The sequence below is a fragment of the Haliotis rufescens genome, unplaced genomic scaffold (assembly GCF_023055435.1).
Source record: "Haliotis rufescens isolate VD_foot unplaced genomic scaffold, xgHalRufe1.0.p SCAF_17, whole genome shotgun sequence".
Taxonomy (NCBI): Eukaryota; Metazoa; Mollusca; class Gastropoda; order Lepetellida; family Haliotidae; genus Haliotis; species Haliotis rufescens.
The window spans coordinates 19,261,589-19,278,359 of record NW_025963857.1 but is presented as its reverse complement, the minus strand read 5'-3'; the positions used below and the strand labels follow the sequence as shown (position 1 = coordinate 19,278,359).

At 40.1% G+C, this 16,771-nt stretch overlaps 2 protein-coding genes across 2 annotated transcripts; both read left to right on the top strand.

The window, feature by feature from the left end:
- The first annotated feature begins 4,543 nt into the window (after positions 1–4,543).
- LOC124138012 (ankyrin repeat domain-containing protein 50-like) lies at positions 4,544–9,586 on the top strand. Its single transcript, XM_046504522.2, has one exon. The coding sequence runs from the start codon at positions 4,773–4,775 to the stop codon at positions 5,871–5,873; it is 1,101 nt and encodes a 366-aa protein (XP_046360478.2). The 5' UTR covers positions 4,544–4,772; the 3' UTR covers positions 5,874–9,586.
- Positions 9,587–11,999: 2,413 nt separating this feature from the next.
- On the top strand, positions 12,000–14,343 carry LOC124138015 (ankyrin repeat and protein kinase domain-containing protein 1-like). Its single transcript, XM_046504526.2, has 2 exons — positions 12,000–12,100; positions 12,480–14,343. Exon 2 carries the CDS (start codon positions 12,485–12,487, stop codon positions 13,385–13,387), a length of 903 nt encoding a protein of 300 aa, XP_046360482.1. The 5' UTR covers positions 12,000–12,100; positions 12,480–12,484; the 3' UTR covers positions 13,388–14,343.
- Positions 14,344–16,771: the final 2,428 nt, after the last annotated feature.

Here is a 16,771-nt window from a genome sequence, read left to right as displayed (position 1 = left end):
ACAGTACATAGCCTTGTGGCCTACCTTACTTAAACACAGGAACACAGTACATAGCCTTGTGGCCTACCTTACTTAAACACAGGAACACAGTACATAGCCTTGTGGCCTACCTTACTTAAACAGAGGAACACAGTACATAGCCTTGTGGCCTACCTTACTTAAACACAGGAACACAGTAAATAGCCTTATGGCCTACCTTACTTAAACACAGGAACACAATAGATCGCATTGCGGCTTCCCTTACTTAAATAGAGGGAATAAAACATCGCCTTGCGACCTACCGTACTTTAACACAGGAACACAGTATATCGCCTTGTGGCCTACCTTACGAAAACACAGGAACACAGTACATCGCCTTGTGGCCTACCTTATATAAATAGGGGGACTCAATAGATCGCCTTGTGGCCTACCTTACTTAAATAGGGGGAGTAAAACATCGCCTTGTTGCATACCTTACTTAAACACAGGAACGAATACATCGCCTTGTGGCCTACCTTACTTAAACACAGGGACACGGTACATCGCATTGTGGCCTACCTTACTTAAATATGGGGAGTCAATAGATCGCCTTGTGGCCTACCTTACTTAAATAGGGGGACTCAATTGATCACCTTGTGGCCTACCTTACATAAATAGAGGCAATAATACATCGCCTTGTGGCCTACCTCACTTAAATAGGGGGAGTAAAACATCGCCTTGTGGCCTACATTACTTAAACACAGGAACACAGTACATCGCCTTGTGGCCTACCTTACATAAATAGGGGGACTCAATAGATCACCTTGTGGCCTACCTTACTTAAACACAAGAACACAGTGCATCGCCTTGTGGCCTACCTTACTTAAATAGGGGGAGTAAAACATCGCCTTGTGGCCTACATTACTTAAACACAGGAACACAGTACATCGCCTTGTGGCCTACCTCACTTAAATAGGGGGAGTAAAACAACGCCTTGTGGCCTACATTACTTAAACACAGGAACACAGTACATCGCCTTGTGGCCTACCTTACATAAATAGGGGGACTCAATAGATCACCTTGTGGCCTACCTTACTTAAACACAAGAACACAGTACATCGCCTTGTGGCCTACATTACTTAAACAAGAACACAATAGATCGCCTTGTGACCTTCCTTTGCTTAAATAGAGAGACTTCATACATCGCCTTGTGGCCTACATTACTTAAACATAGGAACACAGTACATCGCCTTGTGGCCTACCTTACTTAAACACAGGAGCACAGTACATCACCTTGTCGCCTACCTTACTTGAATAGAGGGAGTAATAAATCGCTTTGTGGCCTACCTTACTTAAACACAGGAACACAATAGATCGCCTTGTGGCCTATCTTACTTAAACGCAGGAACACAGTACATCGCCTTGTGGCCTACCTTACTTAAACACAGGAACACAGTACATCACCTTGTCGCCTACCTTACTTGATTAGAAGGAGTAATAAATCGCTTTGTGGCCTACCTTACTTAAACACAGGAACACAATAGATGGCCTTGTGGCCTATCTTACTTAAACGCAGGAACACATCACATCGCCTTGTGGCCTACCTTACTTAAATAGAGGGAGTACGACATCGCCTTGTGGCCTACCTTACTTGAATAGAGGGAGTATGACATCGCCTTGTGGCCTAGCTTACTTAAACACAGGAACACAGTACATCACCTTGTGGCCTACCTTACTTAAACAGAGGCAATAATACATCGCTTTGTGGCCTACCTTACTTAAATAGAGAGACACAATACATCGGCTTGTGACCTACCTTTGCTTAAATGGAGAGACTTTATACATCGCCTTGTGGCCTACCTTGCTTTGATATACGGACTGAATACATCGCCTTGTGGCCTACCTTACTTTGATATACGGACTGATTACATCGCCTTGTGGCCTACCTTACTTTAATATACGGACTGAATACATCGCCTTGTGGCCTACCTTACTTAAAGGGGCACTGATCTAACGCAATTCCCCGGGACTGGTTGTTGCCTTTGTTATTGTTTTTTCCCAGTGAGTACCCGGATGTATAGCAGAAATCTAGACTAGTTCGCGACCTCTGCTGCGCCATTCGTAAGCGCATTAGTCACTTTTATGGGTAGTAATTAGGGCGTATGGTCACATTGATCAACAAAATCAAATACAGTTTTCGAGATAATAAGGAAATGTAGGTATCTTTGTGAATAGCATCGGTAATGGTGTCGAAGTTTTGATAAGTCACTTGCTTGGTAATTTTGCGATTTTCGTTTACACTATTTTGACTTGCAACACAAAGTATATATTTCTACTGAGCATATGCTTTTTTATAGTGTGTATATTTTTTTACTGTCAAATGTGTAACAAATTTATTAAACGTCTAAATATTCAGTTATTTTACAAAGTGACTGAAAAACATTTCCATCTTTATTATTATGACAACGAATTCCAAACATTTTGATGTTTAATGTCATCACCAAGAGACTGAAAATGTAACGTTGAAAAGTACATTTCTAAGTTGTTTGGCTTTTAATCCTACATAATAATCTGTTGTGATGTTTGTAGGCCCTTTTGATCGTCTTGATCAATCTGGACAGATTTTTTAGTCAAAATGACTGAAATATTTACACATTTTATAAATTGCCTGAGAGAATCACATTTTACAAACTGACTGTAATATTTACACGCTTACAAAGGAAAAGACCTGTGACAACAACGTCTATCGCGCATTGAAGAATTTCCCAACCAAGACGTAGAGAAACAAGAACGAATCGGTTCAAATGAAGGAAAACAAAATGCAGATATCATAATTACAACCTACCAAATTTATGTGTATAAGTTTTAGGCAGCTTCCTTGTTCGAGGAATGTATCCGTGAATATCCACACAAAGGAACAATATCCCACTCGTCTGCAGCTGTACAAAGAAACTTATTCGATGCCACGTGTCTCAGTAACAATCAAATATTTTAAAAGATATTTATCGTTTCGGGATGTTATAACCCGTGTTCGTTTCTCAACTGATCGCTTGGATTGTTTCAGGTGTTTTACATAGGTGTCAAGTCTCAGTGGTCGGCTGAGAAAGCCCACGTGACAACTATTTTCATAGCGTCCACGGTTCCTAAAAATTCCATTGAGTGATAGATAACAATGATCAATCAATCAACGTATTATCAGTTAACCCTTTGAACAAAGTATGTTGTTTTTACATCGGCACTTCGCGCCATGGTATGAGTGTATTCCCTTTGTTTTAGTAAACCTAGACATGTAAACACTCACTCTTGACATATCCACTGTGCAAGATAACAGTGATTAATCAATCAACGTATTTTCTGTTAATCCTTTGATGACTAGAACGATCCGTTGATTTACAAAAAAAGTAAATCAACTGATCATTCATCTCTTGCTGGGCTGCCACGTGCATATTACATAACACACATTTCACCTCACTTCAAACCTTGATTTAGATTGAATAATTACCCCAGACACAATAAATGCCAAATGGGAACCTTTGTCAGGTAATATAAGTGGTGCTACCACTAATTGTACCTGTAATAAATTCATTAACTGAGCATCAAGTGAATGACGACAAATACACAAGTGTAGGGTTATACGAGAAAACGTGGATGACAACAAGGGAGTAGTAATCGTATTATCGACGCAAGCCGAAATCCGAAAATGCTTTCACTGCATGGATACTGTTTTTAGTATAAACTATAACCATCTGGGGTATTTCCAAATGACGACATCCGATGAGCTCCCTTGTTCTTTTTTTCTGTTTGTTTAGGCTGAAGAAATGAATTAACATGCGCCCTTTGTCGAAATCTTTATAGATCACAGTTAACCAATCAGTGTTCAAAAATGCGTAAAACAAATATTGCCTCCAGCCTCCAAGTTTATTTAGCTGTCCTTGCAGACGGTACCCCAGTCTCTGGTCACGCTCAGTTGCGTTGCGTATCATCCGGGTACTCACGGGGGAAAAACAATAACAAAGGCAACAACCAGTCCGTTAGATCAGTGCCCCTTTAAACAGGGGGATTCAATACTACGCTTTGAGGACTACCATACTTAAGTTGTTGTTGTTGTTTACCTCAGCAATATTCCACCTATTTGACGAAGGTCTGTAAATAATCGAGTCCAGACAATCAATCCATTGATTGACATCGCCTTGTGACCTACCTGACTTAAATAAAGGGACTCAATACATCATCTTGTGGTCTGTCTTACTCCCTTCCTTACAATTAGAGACGAGGTTTCTGTTTACCAAACAATCAATACGTTTAGAAGGGATATTGTTGCACATTTCTTGGAGTTTGTAGTACTGTGTGCCCGAAGTACACGAAGACATTTTTTCTGCTCAGATTAATTTTTCGTATTTGTTCTCATAGGCTCTAGACCCCCATAGTTTTTCATTACAAAACATTTTTTTGTGCAAACATGTTATAATCCAAAAATACAAGTTCAGCTATAGCCCGACGAAGGGTTCGAACGGATAAAAAATAATTGGCACGTCGTAAGGGAGGTATCACAGAGAAATTAGAGTTACCTCCCCATGTAGTTTGTTTTGATTCTGAACGTGTTTTGGTGGAATGTGACGCTTTGTACACAATATGTATCAGTCGGCTACTCTAAACTGATAGCACTGCACTTGCATTGCATTTGAAATGTTTGACTGCCAAGGTTGTGGAAGCAAAGACCAAGTTACACAAGAGCAGGGGGCTAAGGGAGATATGAATTTACTCCGTTGCCACATATAATAACGGAAAAAGACGCACAGGTTTAGTTGAAAGAAATGTCGGTTTCCAATGAGTTGATTTCTCTGGCTCAGCTGATCGAGAATGGTGATGAACAAGAAGTCCTACATCATATTCGGACAAATAACATCACCCCAGGACTTAATCGCAATCTTCCCGCTGTGATAACGCCAGTTTCAGTAGCGGCAATACATGGCCATGTGAACGTACTAAACAAACTCCTCTCCCTTGGGTTTCCTCCACACCCAGACCGACACCCAATTCATTACGCAGCCAGAGAAGGTTGTCTGGCTGTACTAACATCTTTGGTGGAAGATCACAACACCGAAGTGAATTGTTTAGACAGTGTCGATGAATCACCGCTGTTCTTAGCCTCACGCAGAGGTCATTTTGATATTGTCAAATTTCTTGTAGAAAGAGGAGCAGACGTCAACTTCGGAGGTCGAATACCACCACTTGTCATTGCTGTTGCTCACTGTCATCCTCATATCTGTGACTACTTTATTAAGCAAGGAGCTGATGTGAACAAGGAGGACCGATATGGACGCTCACCTCTCCGCGCTGCTGCTCGCAAAGGCTATGTGGACATCGCCTGCACCCTTGTGAAAGCAGGGGCATGTGTAAACGCACAGTGTCGGAATGGACAGTCGCCATTTATGGCAGGAAGCCAGTTCGGTCATTTGTCAGTGATGAAATTTCTTGTGGCCCATGATGCAGATGTTAATGTGATTGATAACAAGGGAGACACAGCCTTACATCTGGCAGTTCGGGAGGGTCATTATGAAATTGTACGTTATCTCCTTGTTGATCTGTGCGTTGTAGAGACAGTTAACTTGGATTGTGAATCACCTTTCTCCATAGCACTTGACAATATGGATTATGACATTATGCTTCTGTTTCACCAGGCTGGTAGATGGCCATTGAATGTGTTGTGTGATTTTCCATGTGGTACAACAGAAGAACTGCTGATGCCTATTTTAGACGTTGTAACACAGCCATATTTGCTTCAAGAATTAGCCTGTTTCAAACTTCGAAATACGTTACGACCAAAGTTGACATCTTCAGTGAATCACCTGCAATTACCAGGGGCAGTTAAGGAGTTCATCCTGCTCCGTCACATTCCATCTTCTAGACCATGAAGGGATTTGGATATAACATACTATCGCTGTGCAGATTTGTGTCTCTTATGCTTGTTCGGCTAAAAAAGTTCTCAGGCACTTCCTGCATCATTTTATATTTTATTTCCATTTACCAAAAAAGTCCCAATTCAGACGTTTCCAGCCAAATTTGCCCCAATTCTCCCGTTCTCAATCCGAATCTGATCGATTTGTATCTTCCACATGGTAAAAAATGACCAGTCTGTCCCGAAAGCGTCCTGATTCTCCCAAATGCCATCAGACAGAGATCAGACAGTGACTGGACAGTGAACACATTCTGCAAGATCTGGACACAATCTGGACTCAATTGACAAGAAAAGGCAATGAAAAATTCATGCCCGTTCATCACAACAGCATCCTGATCCACAGGACACCGTCCCGACAACACAGGACATTGTTACGATTTTGATCCGATACAGCAGAATCTGTCACGACATTCACAATTGTAATCCGACTCGACAAAATCAGCTGAGTTTCCCGAACGCTACTAGTCAGTGAGGACTACCATCATTGGATTTTCACTTGTCCTCAGCACAAGTTAGTAGTCTCAGGCTATTGGACTAGCATAAATGTTGAAGGCTGTTGACTTAAACTGGAAATGGACAAGACACTGAGGCATTATCCCTCATTCACCTGTTAAACCATCCCGAGGCAAGGGAGTTAACTGACTCTAAAAGTCCAGTTTACACCCTTGCCGTGGTAGGATTGAATTTCTGGGCTCGATCGTAGCGCCACCAGTGGCTATTACAAGCTATGTCCCTTGTATGTCCCTCCTACTGACCATGACCCATGATGCAGATGTTAATGTGATTGATAACAAGGGAGACACAGCCTTACATCTGGCAGTTCGGGAGGGTCATTATGAAATTGTACGTTATCTCCTTGTTGATCTGTGCGTTGTAGAGACAGTTAACTTGGATTGTGAATCACCTTTCTCCATAGCACTTGACAATATGGATTATGACATTATGCTTCTGTTTCACCAGGCTGGTAGATGGCCATTGAATGTGTTGTGTGATTTTCCATGTGGTACAACAGAAGAACTGCTGATGCCTATTTTAGACGTTGTAACACAGCCATATTTGCTTCAAGAATTAGCCTGTTTCAAACTTCGAAATACGTTACGACCAAAGTTGACATCTTCAGTGAATCACCTGCAATTACCAGGGGCAGTTAAGGAGTTCATCCTGCTCCGTCACATTCCATCTTCTAGACCATGAAGGGATTTGGATATAACATACTATCGCTGTGCAGATTTGTGTCTCTTATGCTTGTTAGGCTAAAAAAGTTCTCAGGCACTTCCTGCATCATTTTATATTTTATTTCCATTTACCTAAAAAGTCCCAATTCAGACGTTTCCAGCCAAATTTGCCCCGATTCTCCCGTTCTCAATCCGAATCTGATCGATTTGTATCTTCCACATGGTAAAAAATGACCAGTCTGTCCCTAAAGCGTCCTGATTCTCCCAAATGCCATCAGACAGAGATCAGACAGTGACTGGACAGTGAACACATTCTGCAAGATCTGGACGCAATCTGGACTCAATTGACAAGAAAAGGCAATGAAAAATTCATGCCCGTTCATCACAACAGCATCCTGATCCACAGGACACCGTCCCGACAACACAGGACATTGTTACGATTTTGATCAGATACAGCAGAATCTGTCACGACATTCACAATTGTAATCCGACTCGACAAAATCAGCTGAGTTTCCCGAACGCTACTAGTCAGTGAGGACTACCATCATTGGATTTTCACTTGTCCTCAGCACAAGTTAGTAGTCTCAGGCTATTGGACTAGCATAAATGTTGAAGGCTGTTGACTTAAACTGGAAATGGACAAGACACTGAGGCATTATCCCTCATTCACCTGTTAAACCATCCCGAGGCAAGGGAGTTAACTGACTCTAAAAGTCCAGTTTACACCCTTGCCGTGGTAGGATTGAATTTCTGGGCTCGATCGTAGCGCCACCAGTGGCTATTACAAGCTATGTCCCTTGTATGTCCCTCCTACTGACCAATCAGATTCCACCTCTCAAAATACTTGTGTTGGCTTCAAACAAAAAGGTGGTGCCTAGTCAAGATGATCTGATCGATGTTCAACATACATATTGTAATAAAACGGGTCTCATCTCGTGAATTGCATCAAATCACGTGAGCACCTTGATTAAAAACCTGAAAAGATTTGGAAAATATCTGTCTACGCACAGTTGACGGTACAGATACTTTGCAAATCCTGCAGTCGATCGACATCTGCATGTTAAAATCTATGTTGTTTGCGAACCGGATGTAATTTTCGTCACACAATTTTGAATGCATAGACTCGTTAGTCCAGCCAAAATATAACTCCATAATTGCAGCCTAGATTTGCAAGGGTGGAAACTGGACTTGTACAGTCAGTTGACATCCTTGCCTCGGGAAGATGGTTCAAACTAGTGAAATATTGTTGACACTAATTCTCTGAAATTTCTAAGGCTCATCCAAAAATTGTAATTAGTGCATATGTGAAACTAAAGCTGACTTTGGGACATTATCTGTGGAAAGGTGTCAAATGCTTGACTGACGTGACCAAAGGATTGGCATAATAAAAAGAATAAGTTCTTGGACAACGTGGGTTTGCAACATGTGGAGTGAACTGAGTGAAACTAGCACAAAGTATCCATTGATAGAGCCTATTGTGTGTGGCTATGTTGGATGTGTAGGACCCGATCATGTGGATGGAAGCTGGTTAATAAGTTGTCTAATTTGAAATGAACTGTAGAGTGCTGTAAAGGCAGTAATGAGAGACCTCAGACATATATCCTCTTTGACAACATGGACAAGGAGTGTATTGGTAGTCTGGGTACTGTTTCACAAAGTGAATGTTGTTCTATGACTGCCATATCTCTATATTTTAGCATAGACTTACGACAGTCGTAGCACGACTATCCCTTTCTGAAAGTGGCCCCTGGTGGTAGTGAGTGAGTGAGTGAGTATGGTTTTACGCCGCTTTTAGCAATATTCCAGCAATATCACGGCGGGGGACACCAGAAATGGGCTTCACACATTGTACCCATGTCGGGAATCGAACCCGGGTCTTCGGCGTGACGAGTGAACGCTTTAACAACTGGGCTACCCGACCGCCCCCCTGGTGGTTGAAGCATTTGTGCTGTTTAGCAGTATTTCAGTTACATCACGATGCATCATCTAAATGTATGAGGAAGGTCCTGTTTTAAAGAGTTGACATTTTCAACTTTGGTAAAATGGAACTGGCACTGACTGACCAAGATTCATTATTGTGTCATATCTAGGATCGAAACCTACAACCATCGGTTAGACTGGCTAAGGGATGCAACACTGCACAGTTTGTCCACTGAGAATGACCACGTTATTGATAAGCAGTAATTAGGATATTGCTTCAATACTGCTGAGATCCTCACTCATACACACACCTGCTTCAGTGCTTGACAATATGTTCAAATGACTGCATATAGAACAGGGCAACATGTCATATGTTTTGTAATGACCATATAAGCCCTCTTATCTTGAAAATTCCAGGATATGTACACTATTGCAGTCATGTAAATACTACATGTAGCATTGGATTCTTTTATGCTTGTTGCTATCATTATGATGAAACAAAAGTAGATTTCCAATATTTTGAATTTTTTTAATTGAATGGTTAACATCGTCTATAATAAAACAAGTAACTGCATTCCTTTTCCATGTTTTTTTTTGTATTTAGTTGAAACATACCTTATTCGATGTAATAAGCGCCCTGCTTTAATAAGTGCCCACAGCGATATTTGCTAATATATTGGCTAGTGAACAATTCCAATTCCTTCCGATTGATCAATGTACACAAGACTTATTTATTCGTGTATAGTACACACTCGTGTATTATATGCACCCTTAATTATGGGCAATTAAATTCTTGAAAAATATATCTGTCGTGTATAATACACACAGACTTTTCTTTTGTATCATTTCAGGCTGTCAGCATAAACCATGAAATTTACGATCTTTCAACTCTGTTGTTTTTCACCAAAATTTTATTCAAAAAGAGCCCCCTATTTCTAATTTTGAGAGTGCCCTGGGCGCTTATTATGTCGAATACAGTAATGAGTGTTCAGCATGTTCAGACAGATCTTGACAGTAATTCATGAACCTCTCTTTCCACCTGTTACCTTGTGATCAAGTGAGTGAGTGAGTATGGTTTTATGCCGCTTTTAGCAATATTCCAGCAATATCACGGCGGGGGACACCAGAAATGGGCTTCACACATTGTACCCATGTCGGGAATCGAACCCGGGTCTTCGGCGTGATGAGCGAAAGCTTTAACCACTAGACTACCCGACCGCCCCCCTTGTGATCAAGAATAGAACACTGCTCATCCTATCCATGCTATCAGGTATGTGAACAAGGTGTATGTGTCTGTTTTGTTTTATCGCTGCTTTGAACAGTATTTTAGTTATTTCACAGCACATCATCTTAATGTTGGAGGGTACTCAAAATTATGGACATCATGCATGTTTTTTAGAATTGTTTTTATGAACCTGCAAGCACGGGTATAGTCCTGACAAACGATGAAAATCAGAGCAGTTTCTGCCAGCGCTCATGCACACAGTCCTATAAAGTGGCTAGTGGCGAGCGTTGTCTTATCGCCTGTCAGGCATGTGCATGTTTGAACATTTTATTTAAAGGTTTTAAAGTGGAGGAAATTGACCCATGTCTTGATGTCTGAAAAATGTTGAACACATAACAGGCATTGAAGCAGTACATACCATTGAAAGTAAATTAATTGAGCTTTTCTGAAAATAAACATAAATATAATTACTAAGTACCATGTGAATGATCCTCCAAGACATGTCAAACATTGTTTTTAAGACAATTTCTCAGAAATGATCATAGATGATTTGACCAACTTGACTTCAAATACTGTTACATCATCTCACATTACATAAACTGATGTGTGAACAACATCATCAACATCATCATGAATATGGGTGTGTGAAATCCTTTGTAAATATCTACTTTAAAAAATGTTGTATTTGGGATAACACTTTCTTTGTAAAGTACAGATTCTCGTACTTTTTGGGGTTGAGTCCCGTCCGGGATTCGAACCCACACTCCTAGAGTGAGGCACCTAATAGCCAGCACACAATGTCAGTGATCTAACTCACTCAGCCACCGAGGCTTCCACAAAATGAAAGTCCGACAACTGGTAGTCTAGATCTCATAGTTTGTGTACCCCTCTGACAAGTGTAAATTGGCACGGCTCCCATGGCCGAAAGCTATGAACACACAATGCCATTTAGAAAGTGGTCAAATGTAACAAATGTTGTATTTGGGATAACACTTTCTTTGTAAAGTACAGATTCTCGTACTTATTGGGGTGCCATATAGCCGTGCCAATTTACACTTGTCAGAGGGGGTACATAAAGTACAAGATGTAGACTACCAGGAACATAAACAATAAATTAAGAACAATTTTTTGGTAGATAAAATAATATCTTGACTGGTAATAGGCTGGAACGAAATGATTACAAACATATTTCAAAATTGTGTTAGGGTGCCAATTTCATAGTAAAATTTCATAATATCACAATGAAAATAAGTTCCTGCACACCTGATTATATAAAGCAATTGTTAGGTAAACTGGACAAACACCTATTTCTGGATTGTATGTGAAAAGTATTCTTCTTCTTCATGTTCCTGGCATATTTAATTCCAAAGGGCAGACTTAAACATTTTGTATGAATTTACTGTGGCACACTTGGAATAAACTGTTTCTACCTTTGACACACTTTTCTGCAAAACAATGACCTTATTGTAATCTACATGGAGCACACTACTGTATGATGATATACGAAATGCATAGTTCAGGATAAACATGAAGTATTTATGTATCACTTGTGTAATAATGAAGCATTATGCTACCGGTTTTAATGCTAATTTGTAAAGAAAATATATAAATCAAGCTAAATAAATTTAAATGCTAATTTGTTAAAATAATATATATAAAGATAAATAAATAAATATATGGGGTCGAACTTGGAAACTGCAGGTTGGATTGAACATTAAGTCCAAATGTGAACTGAAACCTTAAATTAGAGTTACCTCCCTTACATATGTTACTCACTTCGAGCTTGAACAGTGTGTGTGTGTCTGAACCAAACAACATCAAGGAGGTGACAAACACACATTACAGAAGATTGGTTTCTCAAATGTCTGTGACAGAATCTGTACCACTGTTCCATATATTTTATCCAATAGACCAAGTTAAATATACGATGACAAAGGCACACGACACCATGGATAGTTGCAAATTTGCCCATCCTCTATCCTGGCTATCACTCTCAACTGTCTGTCAACTGAAGCTGATTTGAATTGTGTATGGATTTATGAGAAAGATTCATAAAAAATGAGTGACTTACATGCCCTGAATGCAATAATTGAGAAAGGCAAAGTAGATGATATTTTGCATCATATTAGGACAAAGTGTGTAAATCCAGATTGCTATCAAAATCAACCCCCTTCGTCAGTGCCTGTCTCTGTGGCTGCCATTGCAGGACATGTTAATGTTTTAAATACTCTCCTTTCTTTAGGGTTCATGCCCCACCCAGACCGACGGCCGATTCATTATGCAGCCATTGAGGGTCACCTAACAGTTGTACAATCATTAGTAGAAGATCACAATGAGGACATCATGTGTGTTGACAGTAAAGGCCACACTCCATTGTACCTAGCTACACTTAATGACTGGTTCGAGGTTGTCAAATATCTTCTTGAGGCAGGAGCAGACGTGAATAATGGTGGCCGGATGCCACCACTTATTTTAGCTGTTGTGCACTACAAGCCTGAACTTTGTAAATTTTTCTTGAGTTATGGTGCAGACGTCAACTTGAGGGATAATTTTGGACGCTCACCGCTTGGGACGGCTGCACGGACAGGAAGTGTAAACATAGCATGTGAGCTGATACAGGCAGGGGCTGACGTTAATCTCTCAAGTCGAGGAGGAACACCGTTTCTATCTGCAAGCCGTTTTGGTAAGGTGTCAATGATGAGACTCCTGTCCTCTCAAGGTGCTGATGTTGAAGCGTGTGATCAAGACGGAGACACTGCCTTACATCTGGCTGTGGGCGAAGGGTATTATAGAGTTGTCAGATATTTAACTGTTGAACTGTGCGTCACGCTAAATGCTGTCAATAATAATGGAGAGACTGCTTTCTTCATTGCGCTGAAAAAGACGGACATTGCTGTTATGCAGCTGCTTATAAAGGTTGGGTACTGGCCAGTGACTGAGATGCATAGGTTAGAAATAAACAGTGCATCTGAGGAATTCAAACTTCTGTCAGACATTATGTCTGCACCTTATTCACTTCAAGAATTAGCCTGTTTTAAACTTCGAAGAACAATGGGATCAAGAGTAACGACTTCAGTGAATCTTCTTCCAGTACCCCAGCCTGTGAAGGAATTCATTTTGCTCCGCCACTTACCATTTTCTAGACCTTGAAGGGGTATTCATATATAGATTGGACAAATGCATTGGTCCAGAGTTAAAGGCGTAAATTTTTATATGTACCATAAGTTTTTTTAACAGATGTTTTCATACTCTTGGATAATATTAATAGAGAGTGCAAAGGCCCTCTTACTCACCTGGTACATGCAAAACGAGCTGAGGCCCAAGGTGAGCTCATGCCATACCGTGGCATCCGTCGTCGGTACAACAATTTTTTCAAACGACGTCTTCTTCTGGACCACTAATTGGAAATTAACGAAATTTGACTGGAAGCATCAGTAGGTGGTGGGGATTAAAAATTCTACAAATGGTAGCGCTGACCCCCAGGGGACTGAGGGCCGGAGCCAAGTAGGGGTAATTTGGCTATATTGCTTTAAATGACCTCTTTCTGGAACTAAGAAATAGATACCAACCATATTTGGTTGGAAGCATTCTCCGGTGATTAGGATTCAAAATTGTACAAATGGAGGGTCTGAACCCCCAAGGGGCTGATGGGCGGGGCAAAATAGGGGTAATTTGGCCTTATTGGTTTATTGCTGTCTGGCTCTCCCAAAGGTGTTAGAACCTTGACCATAACATGCAAACCGATATTATCCCCAACCTATAATAAACAGATACATTGTATACATTTGTTGTTTATGAAGTGAATAATACATTTATGCCAATAGGATTCGCCCTGGGATGCAGCCTTGCCTCTGGAAACCTAGATCCTGGATCATAACATGGAAACGGTTCAGATCTTTATGTTACATTTGTATCTGGAGAAGTACACGTTCATGCTGTCAGATTTGCCATCCACACCTTTTAAATGCTGACAGTGTCAAAATTACGCAATATTTGCAGTATTATATACATGTACAATGCAAATGCATATTTTGCAGTGTTCGAAATACCTGCCTGCCCGACCGTCCGAGACGGGTTGATTTCAACTCGGGCTGCCAGATTTTCAAATCCCCCTGCCCGACGGTCGGGTTATATATTTCATATGTGAAAATATTCTAAATATTTCCCGATGATAAGCATTAATTCACATGTAAAGATGAATGATAAAATGTAACCAAAAAGAAACCCCTTTAGCTTTTAGACAACCTAAAATTTAACCATGCGCTTATGCTACAAGGGCTGTGTCTATTCGCACAATATCGTGTACATTAAGAGTACATATTCCACAATGTACAAGATATCGTGTAAATAACAGACGGTTTGCGGTTAATAGGCTTAGTATCTACACAGATCAACACATCGATCTCGGCATTTGCGCAACTGTCAGAACCCACAACACTGGTTTTTAATTATACTTGTTGATAAAATCGAATATATGCAAATAAATATTTAATCATTTACACATCTTATTTACTGGGTACATTTTACATTATATTAAATGATAATATATATGCCTCGCTAAAAATGTAGACATTAATTGCGCAAAAAGTCATTTTTGCTTTTTCCACGGCGATAGATGTGTGACAACCCTGTCATATATTCCTCAGTAGGCAATTTATAGCGATCCCACAATGACAATAACCTACAATACGGTGCACGTATGCTGAGAAATAAATACCTAAATAACATATCAGAGTTGCCCTATTCAATTCTGATAAGAACGGTTTATGTATTCATATATCTGATGACTGTTTATTGGTTTAAAGTTCCAAATACAAATTTTAATATTGTTCTTAATTGAAATTTTTACATATTGGTTTCCTATTAAATCAAAATGCGATATTTTCGCATGCAAATTATGATCAGTCATTAAACATTTTGTCCATCTTTGGTGTTAAAATGATCAATGTTATGAGGCCCTATTTAGGAATAAGGATATTAACATGATGTATTCTAGGATATTAAACACAAATCTGACCTCAAAAGTGTTTGCTTTTTCTTTTCTTGAATTACTTCATGTTCAATGAATTCGATTTAAAGTTTTAATTAAATTATCCTGAGAAACATATGATTATGGTGGGCAGGCAGGTTTTGGTCAGGGCTGGCAAGTATTTCAGCTAGCCAGTCCTGTGGTCTGGCTGAAATTTTTTGGAGTTTCATACCCTGATATTTTGTCATGAATCCATAAATATCCAGGTGAGCAATACAGGCACTATGGGCCTCTTGTTTTGTGTAGCCACCAAGTAAGGAGAGAGTGGCTGTGAATTGGATGTATAAAATGGTCTGTATGTGAGAGGAATGTATGTTATTAATACAATATCCCTTAAGCTTAGGACATAATGTCCTGTATCAGCTTGATCTTCGTGATATTCTGAGCAAAGCTTCTTTCACATTTTAAGAAAGACCTAAAGTAAACACCATTATCATGATTATCAAATCTGAAACCCAGAGCCTTGCACTTTCTGAGATCATGCTAAACGATTAACTGAAGAATATTTTTTCTATTGAAAAAGCCCTTAAGATTTCAAAGTCGTACTCATCTTCCTGAGGGAAGAGTGTCCACAAAGCCTAGTTTCTACGCTTGCCATTTCAAACCTATGTTTCTTGGATTGATCATGACACCACCCAGTGTAGAGGGGGAGTTGTGTCCCAAGTGATGAAAACCTGATATCCAATCAGATTCTTATTTCGAATATAACCGCCATCATGTAGCTGGAATACTGATGAGTCATAAGAGGCAACTAACGTGACTGGGTGGTCAAGCTCGCTGACTTGGTTGATGCACGTCATCGTATCCCAATTGCATGGATCGATGCTCATGATATCAATCACTGGATTGTCTGGTCCAGATTCATTATTTACAGACTGCCGTCGTATGGCTGGAATATTGCTGAGTGTTGTGTTAAACAACAAACAAACAGACATGAAACTAAAGGAGGCCTCATGGCTTATGAGCAGCGATTCCTGAAGATTTTTGCCATGTACACACCTGTTTAACCCATACAGTCGCTTCAGCATGTTTAGTTTACCATTCAACAGAATGAAGATTATGAAAGAGCTAAAAATGACTTCTATGTATGATCTGGTTCAGTGAAATTCTTTATCATTGTTTATAGGCATTTAGAAGTTCGATGTAAACATGACAATGATTACTCTGAAGGAGAACTTCTTTGTTTCACATACATGTTTGAGGGCTACTTCTTGCTCCTTCAGACCGATGAAGATCCGGGGTAGAATAGGTCTTCAGCAACCCATACTTGCTGTAAAAGGCGACCATGCTAGTCGTAGGAGGCGACAAACGGGATCGGGTGGTCAGGCTCGCTGACTTGGTTGACACATGTCATCAATCCCAATTGCGTGGATGGATGCTCATGATATCAATCACTGGATTTTCTCGTCCAGACTCGATTATTTACAGACCACTGTCATATAGCTGGAATATTGTTGAGTACGGCGTAAAACAACAAACAAACCAAATCAAACTTGCCCCTTCAT

Bases quoted from the DNA above. Each gene is read 5' to 3' on its own strand.
- LOC124138012 (XM_046504522.2), top strand. From the start codon at position 4,773: ATGTCGGTTTCCAATGAGTTGATTTCTCTGGCTCAGCTGATCGAGAAT.
- LOC124138015 (XM_046504526.2), top strand. From the start codon at position 12,485: ATGCCCCACCCAGACCGACGGCCGATTCATTATGCAGCCATTGAGGGT.